Here is a 15,029-nt window from a genome sequence, read left to right on the forward strand (position 1 = left end):
AATATTTTTATATTAAATATTAATCTAATTATTTAAAATAATTTAAAATAACTATAAATTAATTATATTATTAATAAGTAACAATAAATTTGTATATTAAATAGTTAAAATAGTATAAAAATATTAATGGTAAGTATGTTACTTAAAATTTATTAAGTATAAATAATATATTTATATTTAATAATAATTCACCTGTCTATGATGTTAAAAATCTCATAATATGCAAAAAATTGTAAAACAAACCTAGGGTTATTTATTTTTTTATATTTTTATATTTTATTATTTTGTGTTTAAACCTAAGGTTAATTAGATATTACAAAAATACTCGTAAAATAGTGATTTTTATTTTGATTGATATAGATGACAGTAATGGAATCTGGGTTGAAATCGAAAAATTGTAAAAAATAGCACGTTTAGGTTTTCACCTTACAAAATTAGCATGATTTTCTAAAACTTGTAAAAAAAAATTCTTGGTTCATCTAGAGAGATCGACCACCGAGAATTAATTAAAAAATCATTTTTTCTAACTTACCGATTGTTTTGGGTTTTGTACTTCTAGCCTGATTACATACCGATATTTGCTAAATTTTTTAATGTAATCTTCTCGAATCTTATACCAAATCTTATATTATTTTCAATTTTTTTTCCAAATTTGATTATATTTATTAAATATTATATCAAATTATTAAGTAATTTTTCAATTTTTTAGCATAATTTATGTTTTCAAATTTATATGAATTTTCAAATTTCCAAATGAGTTTTCCAACTATCGAAATAGATTTTTCAAATTGATTCAACATTTTTAAATTTGGGTAAGATTTGAGATATATATAGAATCTCGGTGTTAATCCTGTCCGATTCCACGAAGAAAGCTCAAATATATGAACTTCGGTGTTAATTACGTCCAGGATTTCACCGAGAAAGTTCAAATATATAGAATCTCGGTATTATTTTGCCTGAGATTAATACTGAGATGTACATAATCTTAGTGTATAATCTGACGAAAGTACTGAGAAGGTCTCAAACAATGGATAAGTTAGATGTGCTGAATTGGTTCTAGTATAGTTCTTAGCATTGATATCCATCCATTGGAAAAGCATACTTGTTTGGTGAAATCTGTCGCCTTCTTTCTCGTTTTTACATGATACTCGAGTAGTTATAGCCACGTTTGTTTATGTATATTCTGCCGAAGATCTTTGACCGTAAACTTGTGCTTTCTTTTTAAATTTATTGTTAGCATTTATTTTTTTCTTACAAAGAAACGATTTCATTGAAATGTGAATCATGAAACGGATGTCCCACCATGACAGTTGCAAGCAAATAAAAAAACATTGTTAGGGAGTAGCAAAGAGTAAATACCAACCAAAAATATCCATAATCACAAGCCAAAATAGGAAAGCAAAAGGACAATGCATAAAAAAATGACTAGAAATCTCATCACTAGAGTTGCACATAAAACACCAAAAAGGGGACAAGTGAATATACGGCATTCGCGGTTGCAACCTATCTGCCATATCAATAGCACCAAAACTAAGCTACCCAATCTTTGGATAACGATCCTTCCAAATCATTTCTTTTAGAATAAGATACATTTCATCGATAGACGAAATAAGTAGAAATTCCAACACCTAGAGGTGATTACAAGAAAACTTCCCATTTGGAAAGAAAAAATATAAACTATAATAAGTAAATGGATGCTTAGATTTACACCAAAGAAACAGATTAGATAGAACTAAATCCATGAACGACTCAAAAGGAGAGTAGGAATCCTTGAATAAACGTCCATTACGTTCACACCAAAAAATTTAAGAGAACTCTTGCACAATAGTCAACCGAATTATTCTTTTAGAACCACCCAAAGGATGTCTCACTAATAAAGAAGCAAGAAGATGGGATGTAGAATTAGGACTAAAAGCTTCCAAAATAACATTCCAGAAGCAAATAAGTCAGATTTGGTAATTGTGTATATATGTTTAACCCATTTGAATGAAACCCATGAATTATAATTTTCATAATTAAAAAAATGCCATGTAGCATTGTAGATAGGGGACTTGACATGCATTATGCTTTTTACAAAATAAATCATTGGACCAAAAAACAATGATAATGCATAAAACTTCGTTACAAGCAATCAAATATCATTTCTCAAAGGAAAAAGAAGTTGAAAAAGTAATCAGGAAGCAGGTGGAGTCTCTTCATCTTGACCACCCACATGGTATTCATATGAACTGTATTTGGTGACATTATGTGCTATCAAAAGCCAAACATGAGTGATCAGTTCACCACCTTGTCTGATGTGTTCTGAATGATATTCCATTTCACATTTACTTGCAGCATATCCCATCATCTCAAACCACATGCTGCCAAGTAGCTTCCATTTGTCTTCATTGCTCAGAGTCAATAAGCTATCTGCAAGCTCTTTTACATCCTTCATCAGATGCCAATTCCCTACAACTACTTTCTCTGCTTCTGATTCAATTGGTTCATGTGGCTCTCTTGCATGAAGGATACTTTCTTTCTGTAAGTTCAAAATATCATTGCAGACATCCTCTTTCTTTAGACGTCCAGTTCTTGTGAACTTCCCGAGCTTCACGCATGAATGATCAAATATAATATCTGCAGTTGTTGTTGATAGAACATGGGAACGAGTCACCAAAAGGTACATCATATAATCTGATAGACTCATGATAGCTTCCGTTTTGTTACCTACACTAGCATCACGATAACATTCGATGTTATAGAAAATATTTGTTGTGATGTGCCATATGAAGATGCACTTATCGAAAGGTCTCTTTGATACAGTGGTTTCCATTGCTTTGATCAATTTGTTTTCATTGTTGAAATTCAGTTTCTTTTTGTACCTATCGATTGTCCATTGGCCTCTTTGATCAAATTCTTCTTGTCCTTTGATCTTCTCTATCTCTCTCAGTTCTGTGACCACAAGTTCTTTCACTTCTGGAGGGATGTCAATTCGATCCAAACTCAATTGCTTTCTGAGTTTCATATCCATCCCCCAGTACCTGAGAATTTTGATTCTGCTGTAGTTCCGATGCTTGGTTTGCAAGCAGAAATCTAAGAGATTGAACTGCCCCAATGTGTTAGACCACCTTCTCCAAGTTGCTGACTGAGGGGCTAGAGACCGCAGGAAACCCCCAAGGATAGGAAAAGCTTCATGGTGCCTGACCATCTGGACTATAGCCCAATCTGTGAATGGCAGTCTCAAGATCTGATAAATCTCAATTATCAGAGCTGCTATCAACACAAAATGGATGAACCCAATACTAATATTATACACAAATGCATCCTTGAACAATACAGAAAATCCACATAGTGTAGCAATCACACTAAGCAAACTTATGAAACGAAGAATTAAACCTTTACGAGTGTATACAACAGGTGCCTTAGTGTAGAGGGCATCATACATGAAACCCAGTTCAGAATCTGTAATTCTGAACACATCTTCATACTTACAATCATCAATGTATAGCTTTTCTTGATCACAATCGGTTGGAGGATAGTAAAGCCAATTCTCAAGATGAGGTTTCAGGCAGCAAAATCTGTAGTAAGCTCTTAAGATCAAGTTTGCCTCTGGAAGTTCATTCTCTCCCTGTGGCAATTTTTTAAATAAATCAGCTACTTCGTGATATTTGAAGAAATCAGCAATTGTGAAGCCGAAGTTGCCATTGAGTGCTGATTTTAGAGCCCATGAAGTCTCTCCGTACTTGATTATTCCAGCCACAGACATGGGTATGTAAAGAAACGATGTCTTGGAATTCGTCCATGACCTTATAAGAATGTAAAACATAATCGCCACTTGGATCACCATACTGAAAACTTGCCGCACTCCTAATTGGTTGTCTTCAATCGAGTAGGCTGTGATTGTATCTGGATTTCCTATCTGCATGAACATCAGTGGTGCCAACAACGCCTGGACTTGGGTGTGCGTGTTGCGCTTTTCACGGCCGATCTCTATTGTCGTGAGCTTTCCCAGAACAACGGTTGCTATTTTAGCAGCTAACAAGTACGAAAACCATACTGTTAAGCTCAGCTTATTTCCTGGTGTGTGCCTTCTACGACTTCCATTGAAGGTTAGGATTACTTGGAACACAAAGTTTGCCAATACTAGCAACTCAATGCCCCAGTAACTCCATATGAAACTGATATGTCCCGGTACAATAAGCTCAAATAATTCAGAAAACATAGTGCCGTCTCTCTCTTTATAATACAAAGAAGTGAACAATACTTGTAAACTTCTACAACATACAACACATTTCCATTCTTATCTCTGAATCATCTCCTTCCTTCCTGCATCCACACCCCCAACAGAAAATCAATATATATATATCGATATATACATACAAGAAGTTGAACTAAACGCTTAGGCTCAAGGCGTTGCTTTGAAAAGACGCACACACCTCTTGTGAAGCTCCAAGGCTGGTTTTTTAAAAATACTGGACATGGGAAAACATTTGAATGATAAGAAAGAAGAAAGTCATACCTTAGGAGAGAGCTTGGAGGCTTCAGAAAGAAGAAAGGTGAATCACCAAAACCAGAAAAATGAATAGTAACAAAACAGTTGGAAGAAGCTAAGGAATTTAAAAAGCTACATCACATATATAAGAAGAAAGGAGCAGCAATCTTCTCCGACATAGGCTTAAACTGCAAGCAAAACTTCTGACCTTTAAGCTTCATGTATCTTGTAAGAAATTAGCATCTTCACCGCTTATTCCTTTCAGAAGAATAAGAATTGCTTACCTTGGAGATAACTTTTGGCACCTTATGGTAGTCTAAGCACAGCATAGGCCACAGGTAAAACCCACATGGGAGCTAGCCTTGGGAAATAGAAACATTATAATGTTATTATCTTTGCACCTAAACATTCAACACCGTTTATAGTAGTTGCCATGCAGACATATAATAACATCTATAAATAAACAGATGGGACAGTTGCAAATATAGATATTAGACCCAAAGTATTAATAGATATAACATAATTTCAAAAAAATTGTAAATATGACCAAATGATAGACCATATCATTGGTAAGAGTCTATATAGACTTGTCTATATTTACAATTTTTTTAAATGATGTTATACACTTGGTTATTATTTTTAAAAATGCTACCAATTGTAATTGTGTTTAATTTCTAAAGTAAACAATTTCATTATTGAGATTATATATTAAATTAAGTCAACCTTAATTTGGAAGTTTGTTGAGTATATCTTTAATAGTTTGTGATCTCTTTCTACTTATTCTACTATTTCTTTGAGTTTCTTCCCCTTTCAGATGAGAGAAATTCCTTTCTAAGTTTGTTTGTTTTTGCCAGTTGCAAAGGTTAGGTTTTGAATTTTGGAATCTCTGGATATTACTGAGATTATTTAACAGCTCACTAGGAGCATTTGAACATTAATTCTTATGGTAGTTGTATAATTTTCGGTTAAGTCGAGTGAAATCTACTTCATTTAGCATATGAATCTTGAAATTTAAGCTTATAAATATTCATTAAAAGTTTGTTAGTTTCACGGGTTTTACCATGGATTTTTTAGTGGACATTTAATATCTTTGTTTGTTTTATACGACTTCACTTTTTAGAACCCATGATATTATTATCGAAGAAAATTTTGAAACTCAATGTGACGTGAGTTTTCTCATACTCTCTTTGTAGGTGAGATTTTTATACTTGAACGGTGGTTTGAACGTAATGCTCTCCTTATAGCTCTTCTGTCTAATATTTGGTTTGAACGTAATCGGAAGGTTTTTCATGATAAATCTCTCTCTTGGTATGCTTGTCTTGATTTGGCTCGTCTTCTTGCTTCTTCTAGGTCTTCTTTTTCTAAGGTTTTTTCTAATTATTCTAGTCAGGATATTAGCTTGAATTAGAGTGATTTTATTTTCTTTGTATAACCATGTTTACCCTTTGATGTGTTTTCCTTTAATTATTGTTTCTTGTATTTTGATCATGAAAAGTATGAAAATAATTAAAATAATTAAAAAAAAAACTTGAAAGATGAAAATTAAAAATACAATTTAATTAATTAATGACTTAATATCAATCAATCATACTCATTTTGTAACAAACTTGACTGTGATTTGTGCAACTTTTTCTATTATAAATTACTTATTTTAGTATTTAAAATGTTTTTTAAAGAAAATTTTCATAAATAAAAAAATATTTTTTACTGATAACTATCAACTTCTATGAAAGAAGATTAAAATTTTGTTATTTTGTGTAAATAATTTTTTTTTTCTATTTTTGAAACTCCGCGGATTTTCGATGATGGGAAAAAGGTAAATAATTAGGGAGAGAAATTTCTGAATTAGGAAATTAAAGAAAAAGAAAGACGCAATTATTATGATGAAAATTTAAAAGCCTTGGTACTAAATTCTAACTTTATAAACATATAATTTAATCTATTTGCAATTATTATAATGAAAAGTTAAAAGTGTAGGTACTAAGTTCAAACTTCAAAATTTTTTAATCTAATCCATCAATTCTTTCCTTTCTTGTGGGTGTTTTTGTCTTTTTCAATGAGCTCCTTTATTTGAAACTTTTATTATTATTTATTATTTCTGTAGGCCCTTTCTTGCAATACATTATTTCGTGGTATGAAGTCTAGTATTTTATTGTATTTTTATTTTAAAAAAACCAAAAGAAGGTATAATTAAATGAAAAGAATGGTAAAAGAATGTATTCCTATCTTCTGTGAGATTAAAGAGAATATTTCTCAACGGAAAACAAAACACGTGCAAACATGTTTTCTATAATAATATATTTTTTTGAAAAATTGTAATAATAAAATTGACAATTATCTAAACTCAAATGATATATAGAATGTATTAACCATTAAGAAGTTTGTGATTTTGAATCTTTTACCTTTTTTTGTACTAAAAAAGATTTTTTTGTTTGTTTTGCTATATTAATAATAATGAGGCGTTGTATTCAAGAGATTATACGAGAGGTATAAAATTGACTCTAGGGTGTACGTCAAAGTTTTATCCCAATAGAAATGAGGGAAATATTGATATAAGTTGTTATACTTTTAGCGATTTCTGAAATTCAATTTCGACTTTAAAAATGTTATTCGAAATTTGGAAATAGTAAATGAGATTGGTTATCAAGTATGCCCCATAATAAATGAATAATAAGAAATAGAAAATGAGAATGTTATCAAGTAAACGTTGAGTTTTATTTTTAATAATTTTTAATAAGGGATAGTTGCAAATAGAGACATTAGAACCAAAGTTTAGCAGATATAACATAATGTAAAAAAAATTATAAATATGACCAAATTTAAATAGTCTATCAGTGATAGACTATATTATTGGAGCCTATCAGTGATAGACCATATCACTGGTAAGAGTCTATCAACGATAAAAGTTTATCGTTGATAGACTTGGCTATAATTGCAATTTTTTTAAAATGATGTTTTACACTTGGTTATTATTCCTAAAAATATTACCAATTGCAATTGTCTTTTTAATAATATAGACCCAATTTTGGAAGCGGTTTTTATATTTTTCAAAATTAAGTCTATGAACAGATGAGAATAAAAAACAATAACACAAGAAATAGAAACGTTATAAAAAAAAAAAAAAAAAGGACTTGTTTGATAACCATTTTGTTTTGGGTTTTCTATTTTTCAAAATTAAGTCTATAAAAACTATTTCTACTTATAGCTTTCTCGTTCTATTACCTATTTTTTAAAAAATACTTTTGAAAAATAAAGCTGAATTTTAAAAATGAAAACTAAAAAAAAGAAAAAGTAGTTTTTAACAACTTGATTTTGTTTTGAATATGGTCTAGAATTCAAATAGGTGTTTTTAAAACGTGAGAAGCTAACCAAAAACTTGTGGGAAAACAAATGTAATTTTTAAAAATAGAAAAAAAATAAAATAAAATGATTACCAAATGAGACCTTAGTTTTTAAAGTTTGGTTTTTTAAAGTTAAACTTATAAACACTATTTTTCACTCCTAAGTTTCTATATTTCTATAACCACTTTTTACTATTGTTCAAACAGTCAAGTTTTGAAAACTAGACTCTGTTTAGAATTATTTGGTTTTTTTGTTTTTGAAAATTAAATGTATTTTCTCTCAATTTTCCACTATGGTTTTTATCTTTATTGAGTAAAAGAGTTGAATTCTTAACCAAATTTCAAAAAATAAAAACAACTTTTAAAAAACTTTTTTTGTTTAGTTTTCAAATTTTGTCTTGATTTTTTAAAATATTGTTAGGAAGTATGTCTTGGTTTTTGAAAATATTAGTAGGAAGTATATAACTAAGCAAAAAAGTTTAAGGTGGAAAAAGTGTTTTAGGGTTAATTTTCAAAAACTATAAACCAAAATTCAAATTGTTAGGGTTTAAAAATAGTTTTCAACTTGTTTTTGTGTTTTAGAATTTGATTAAAAATTTAAGTATTTTTTAAAAAAGATAAAAATCATAATTGAGAATCGAGAGGAACGAGCATAAGTTTAAAAAATAGAAAATTAAAAATGGAATCCTCGTCAACTTGGGCGTAAAATAATCATTCAAATAAGAATTGATATGAATATTTCATATCCTACCCTACAAATTAAACGTCGAAGTCCTAATTTTATAGAGATTATACAAACATCCATGGAATGTTGGTATTGACAAATATTCAATTATTTCTTAACAAATCATGACAATTAAAACTTTTATAGACAATATTTGAATTAACAAATAAGGGTTGTTTGGGGCATTGAGCTAGTTATTATAGTCTGTGAATTATAATAGTCTCTATGTTCGGGGTGTTATCTATTTTAACATAAGTTATAATAATTTTTATTTCGGGTGTAGACTAAAATAGTATATGTTATAATAATTTGTGTTTGAGATATAAACTATTTTAGTTTGGGCTTTATTAGTCGGGATTTGCCGTGAAAGTTATTTTTGTTCGTGTTTAGGTTTTTTTCTACTATTTTTTAATTTTTTTAATTAGATCTTTTATACTTTAATTTAAGAAATGATTTTGATTACAATTTTTTTGTTTCATTGTTTATAACTATACTAATTTTTTTTTTTTTTAAAAAAAGAAAAGTCAAATTTGATTATTATTATTATTTTTTTTTTTTGTAATCACATTATTTTAGTACTTTAATTTAAGAAAATAATTTGATTCTTTTTCTTTTTACTTCATTTTTTTTATATATATACTAAAGCTACAAAGAAAAACCACGTTGAAACTTTTTGTTTTTTTTTTTTTTTGTAATTACATGTTCAATACTTTAATTTAAGAAAACAATATTTTGTAATTTAGTGGTTCTATATTATTCTATACTTATGAAAATTGAAAATCCATTCAAAATTATGTGAACATATTTATACGTACTTGACTATACAAAAACTAAACAAAAAATATACGAGTGTCAATCATGAAAATTCATTATTCACCGAGGTTAATTGTGAGTTCACACTAGTTATCTATAGCTTCTTCTTCTCTAATCTTGATCCCAAGTGAAAGAGTGCATGTCAATTATTGGAGATTGTGCTCTAAATCTCATAGTTTATAATGTATAAACGAAATTCATTTATTTAATAAAGTAACAAATTATTTATTTGACATCTAGAATTATTTAACTCAATCCAATTAACAAGATCCGAGGTTATTTAATGTAACCTAAACATGTATGTGACTGACATACAAGTGGATCATGTTTAAGTAATAATATAAATAGTCTGTGGTATATGGATAAGGTTGGGTATCTTGTCCTTATGACACTACAGATGCGACTCATGTTGTAATTGTTACAATGGTTGTTAAGTGTTACAAACAATTCGATCTTAATTTGTTCATGTAGAGACATGTGAGTGAGGGTATCCTATACAAATAGTTTGTATAAGATCGAACCACGAAATGGTTAGTCTTTCTTTATAACGGCATTGCTTGAAAATACTTATATTTCACTAAGATGACCATAGGTAACTTGACATTAATTCCAAGTGAGTTGTGAACTCATGCCCATAAGGGTAATCCTTTGATCTTTATGGTGAGAGTGGCTAGATTAATCGACTCAATATGTCTACCATTTTGGGGATTTGTCTAAGTGGGGGCTTGGGAACACAGCTACACAATATGAAATTCACTCTTTCCCGTCTTGAGGATAAGTAGATGAATTTCTCTCTTAAAAGCTGATTCCGAGTCTTAAACAATGAGGCGCCTCACCCTCTCATTGGCTAGAGAAGAATTTAGTTTATAGTTGAACTATAACTAATTGTTTATTAGAGAGATTAGTAGTACTTAAGAAGTTAAATATAACTATAGGTATAAAATGATAATTTATCCCAACTGTAGTTACGAGCACTTTGTGAATGGTCAGCTTACGATTGATTGGTTATATCCATGGACACAGAAATATATCTACAATGCGAACAGTGCAACTTTAGTGAAGTGGCTGACGGTTAATGAATGTTGATTAATTAAATTAAAGAGTTTAATTAATTAATCTCGCATTATTGAAGTTTCTAATCTGTAGGTCCATGAAGTCCCCTTGCTAGCTCACTAATGATAAAACTAGGGGTATTCAAATAACCTGACAACCCGAACAACCCGTACTACCTAACCAAAATATAAGAGTTGGGTTAGGTTGTATTTTTCTATTTTTATTAGGTTTGGTATGGTTGTGGGTTGACTAAAAAGAAAAAAATTGGGTTGACCAAACCTAACTCGAATTATATATGTATATATGTATTTGTATATGTATATATATATTATTTTTCTTTGTTTAAAGTTTTATTTGTATGGATTAATTTGTGAATTTATAATATTTTTCTTTTAAAACGTTTATGATATTTGTCTTTGTTTAAAGTTTGTAATAAATATCATAGATATCTGGTATTTAGCATTTGAATTTTATGGAATTTTAGTTATTACTCATATGTTGTATAAATTTACATATTTTTTTTATTAAAAATAAAAAATAAGTTATAACCCGACAACCTAACCCAACCAAACTCGATTTTTAAGAGTTGGGTTGGGTCAGGTTGGAAACTTTATTTTGGGTAGCCAATTCAACCAACTCAAATTTTCGGGTTGGTCCAAAAAACACCCTCAATCAGACCCAACCCAACTCATGTACACTCCTAGATAAAACAATAGATAATTATTTTTTAAATAATTTGAATTGTTCAAATTATTTAGGTAATTAAAGTGTATATTATATTAATATGATTAATATAAAGTATAATGTATGTTGATACATCATTGTATGTAGTTAATTATAAATATGATTTATAATTAAAACTATATACTATGTGGGAGATAAATATATGAATAAGATTCAAATATATTTATTTGAATAAGATTCATATAAATAGTATAGGTTAAATTTAATGTTGATAAGATTCATATTAAAACTATAGGTTATAAGAGAAAGTTGCATTTTAATATAATTAGGATGCATAATATATGGTTTATTAATCAATGGTTAATTAATCAATCATATCTTATATTATAAATATTATTAATACAATTTTGATAATGATGTTATTAATCTAACTATAAAATAACATCCCCTACAGGGAGTTATTTCTTGCACATACAGAGGGAGTTATGGAACTTCTCTTTCCCTCCTCTTTGATAAGTCTTTTGTGAATAGACTTAAACAGTGTGTGATACGTGAAATTTTTTTTATAGAAGAAGAACTCTCTCCAAAAAAAAAAAAAAAAAAAAAAAAACTCTCCCACTCTCTCTCAATTCTAATGCCTTTACCTTGTTCTCTTGTCTTGAGAATAGCAAAGGTTCTGAGTGGTGGTACTCGTTGGGCTGATTTCCAGTGTATGTGCAAAAGAGTTCATGGTTTTTGTGACTTTTGAAAAGGATTAAGAGGGAAATTATTCAAGGGTATGTAATTTCTTCTTCCTTTCCTCTTAATTAGAAAGTATGCGTATAATTATTTAACAATGTTTATCCTCTGTGATTTTGTATGAATTTCTCTGCATTTTCATTGTTTCGAAATTGAAATAATTGCACGACATTCACACCCTTCCACGAGAAATCCTATTCCTTCAATTGGTATCATAGTCAAATCATGCATTTGTTTTTCAATTTTGAAAAGAAAATCAGACAAAAGGTGGGTGTTCGGCATCATGAATGTTGGTTTGCAAAAATGGATAATTTCAAGTTTCGACACTTAGATTTACTACTTTAATGTTGATCAATGTTGTAAGAGACTGTTGTTTTTTGCAATTTATTTTATGCTATCAAGTCTGTAATCCTATGTCGATTGAGGAGTTAGAGTCGCTAAGAAGATCGGTGGAAAACGAAGCAAAAACAGGACAAGAACGAAGCAGAAAAATGCATTTTGTGCTAGAGTGTAAAGAAGAGTATTGCAACGCTAAGATTTACTCAACGGAACACGGAACCCAACGTTGTGGCGCTTGGCGACAACGTCACAACACTGCTATCGAGCGTCGCGATTCTGGAGGAAGCGTAGCGTTACACTACGGCATAAACATCGCGCCATTCTCCAATAGCGTCGTGGTGCTCTGAGGTTGCACACACGCATTCCAGGTAGTTGGCAGTCGTGGGTTTGAGGCTCCAAGCAGTTTTTGGCTAGTTTTTTTTTTTCGAATTATCATGTAGTTTTTATATTTTAACTAATTAAATTAATATAATCTGATTATATTAATTTAATTAGATTTTAGGGTGCCAAAATTCGGTCTATTTTTTGTTATTTATTTAATTTATCATTTGATGTATGGTTAAATAATATATGTTACATATTGTATGTCATATAGATTAAAATCATACCTTAGGATAAACATTAATCATATCATATTAAATATAAATGTTATATTATATAGTTTCATGATTCTATAAGCATGTTGATAGCTCTCAAAAAGAGCTAGTTTTATATCCTTAACTCTATCCATTTTGTATAATTCTTATGCATAAAACGTTTATTTACAAAGGAGTCACTTAGGTGAAAAATGAGTCAAATTAGTGTCAAAATGGAGTTTAGAATCAATAAAATTGAAGAAATGGCGAAAACTAATGACACTCAATAGAGCGCATCTGGTAATGCAGGCAGTGTCATGACCCTTGCTTAACGCTGACGCGCGACGCTTGAAGGCAGGAGGCAAGAAAAAAGGGCAGCATCGCAACACTACCCTCAACGTTGCAACACTACGTAGATTGACAGAGTTCCAACGAATCCACCACCTCATCGCAACCAAGCATAGCATCAGAGTTGTAACGCTCAAGGTCTAAATTGTGTAAGAGCGTTGCAATGCTATCATCAATGCTGCAACGCTACACCTGTGATATAAAAGCAAAATTTTGCACTTTTACAGGGAAGACCAAAACACAACTCGATTTTCTCTCAATTTTTCTTAGCTTTTTGCACTTTTTCTTTCATTCCTTCCTTACCTTTGATGCATCCATGCTATTCCTTGGTCAAATCTTGAAGAAGATGCAACATTAAGGTAAGTATTCTAGTTTAGTTTAGGAAGATTCTTAATCTTCTTGGTATGAGGCTGAATCTTTAATAATTTATCATGTAATTTCTTGAATTCTGTAACAAACTCTTGCTGAAATTGATTCTTGAATGTGATATAATTTCTATGCATTGGATTTAAATTTTTTTTGTCAACTTTCTTTTATTCAATGAATACTAGAAATATAACATGCTTATGTGCTTAATTTATTAGGGCAACCACAACTAAAAAGTGCAAATGTGTGAATTTAGGTTATTAAGATTAATCTAGTTCACAATTATGCATGCTTTGGAATTCAAGGAAAAACGGAGAAACATGCAAAATACAGGATAAACAAAAACTCGTAAGCATGTTATATAGAGGATAAAGAGATTAGAAGACTTAACCCTTGAAGACCATCGTTAAGCAATTCTTCTCTACAACTCATGAATAGCTATGAACTTATCTTCTCTGAATTCTCCTTCGAACTCCACATACCGGAACACCACCATCGAGCATTCCTTGCTATTCTCCGGAATAAGAATCGAGGATGTGTGGGATCTTTGATTTTGGTAAAGGAAAAGAATTTGAGAAAGGAGAAAACTTTTGTTCTATAAAGAGGAAGATGAGTAGGTTTTTCCAGAAGAAGTTACTTTTTCTGTGTTTTTCAAAATCTCAAAGATCAATCCATGAATCAATCATGTGAGGGAGATAACTACCTCAACTTCACATTCACTCCTCTTGTTAACTGCTAAGGAGTTAACATTAACATTTAATTAAATTAAATCCCATTTATTGAATTAAATTAAATACATCTTAATTATTCTAATTAATTAATATCAATTAATTAAATATCATATATTTAATTCCTGAGCCACACAGCCTCCTTGCCAGCTTCATAAGCCGCTATATATTCTGCCTCCATGGTGGAGTCAATGATGCACCCTTGCTTGGTGCTCCTCCAGGCTACAGCTCCTCCATTAAAAGTGAACACTGATCCTGAAGTGGATTTCTTAAAATCCCTATCAGTTTCAAAATCATAGTTAGTGTATCCTATGAGGATCAAATCCTTAGACCTATACATAAGCACATAGTCCCTCGTTCTCCTAAGATACTTAAGGATGGTTTTAACGATTGTCCAATGATCTAATCTAGGATTAGACTGATATCTACTAACTATCCACACCGCATAGTAAATGTCACGTCTAGTACATAACATTAAATGCATTAGGCTACCAATAACTGATGAGTAGGGGGTCCGTCTCATCTCCTCAACTTCTTGAGGTATCTTAGGACATTATTCCTTATAAGAAGATAACTACATTCTTGAAATGTAGTAAACCTTTATTGGAGTTCTCATCGAATATTTGACAAGCATCTTGTCAATATACGATGCCTAAGACAAGGCTAGCGATTCGTTCTTACGATCTCTAAAGATCTGAATTCCCAGAAAAAACGGTCGCCTCTCCCAAATCTTTCATTTGGAATTGGGCTGCCAGCCACTGTTTTATATCAGTTAGTAGACCTACATCATGCCCAATGAGTAGGACATCGTCTACGTACAATACTAACAAAGCTACTGAATTGTTTATG

At 30.5% G+C, this 15,029-nt stretch overlaps 1 protein-coding gene and 1 long non-coding RNA gene across 2 annotated transcripts; one reads left to right on the forward strand and one right to left on the reverse strand.

Annotated features, from left to right (window-relative positions):
- Nucleotides 1-1,981: 1,981 nt before the first annotated feature.
- Nucleotides 1,982-4,971, reverse strand: LOC120079385 (uncharacterized). Its single transcript, XM_039033549.2, has 2 exons — nucleotides 4,499-4,971; nucleotides 1,982-4,305 (listed from the first exon to the last, which is right to left on the reverse strand). The coding sequence occupies exon 2, from the start codon at nucleotides 4,199-4,201 to the stop codon at nucleotides 2,174-2,176; it is 2,028 nt and encodes a 675-aa protein (XP_038889477.1). The 5' UTR covers nucleotides 4,202-4,305; nucleotides 4,499-4,971; the 3' UTR covers nucleotides 1,982-2,173.
- LOC120079386 (uncharacterized) lies at nucleotides 2,519-13,549 on the forward strand. Its single transcript, XR_005482230.2, has 3 exons — nucleotides 2,519-2,659; nucleotides 11,755-12,531; nucleotides 13,048-13,549. It is a non-coding gene; the product is annotated as an uncharacterized LOC120079386 (long non-coding RNA).
- Nucleotides 13,550-15,029: the final 1,480 nt, after the last annotated feature.

This window comes from Benincasa hispida, chromosome 6 (genome assembly GCF_027475165.1).
Source record: "Benincasa hispida cultivar pf3 chromosome 6, pf3_genome.v1.1, whole genome shotgun sequence".
Taxonomy (NCBI): domain Eukaryota; kingdom Viridiplantae; phylum Streptophyta; class Magnoliopsida; order Cucurbitales; family Cucurbitaceae; genus Benincasa; species Benincasa hispida.

Coding starts and splice junctions, on each gene's coding strand:
- LOC120079385 (XM_039033549.2), bottom strand. CDS start 4,201: ATGTTTTCTGAATTATTTGAGCTTATTGTACCGGGACATATCAGTTTC.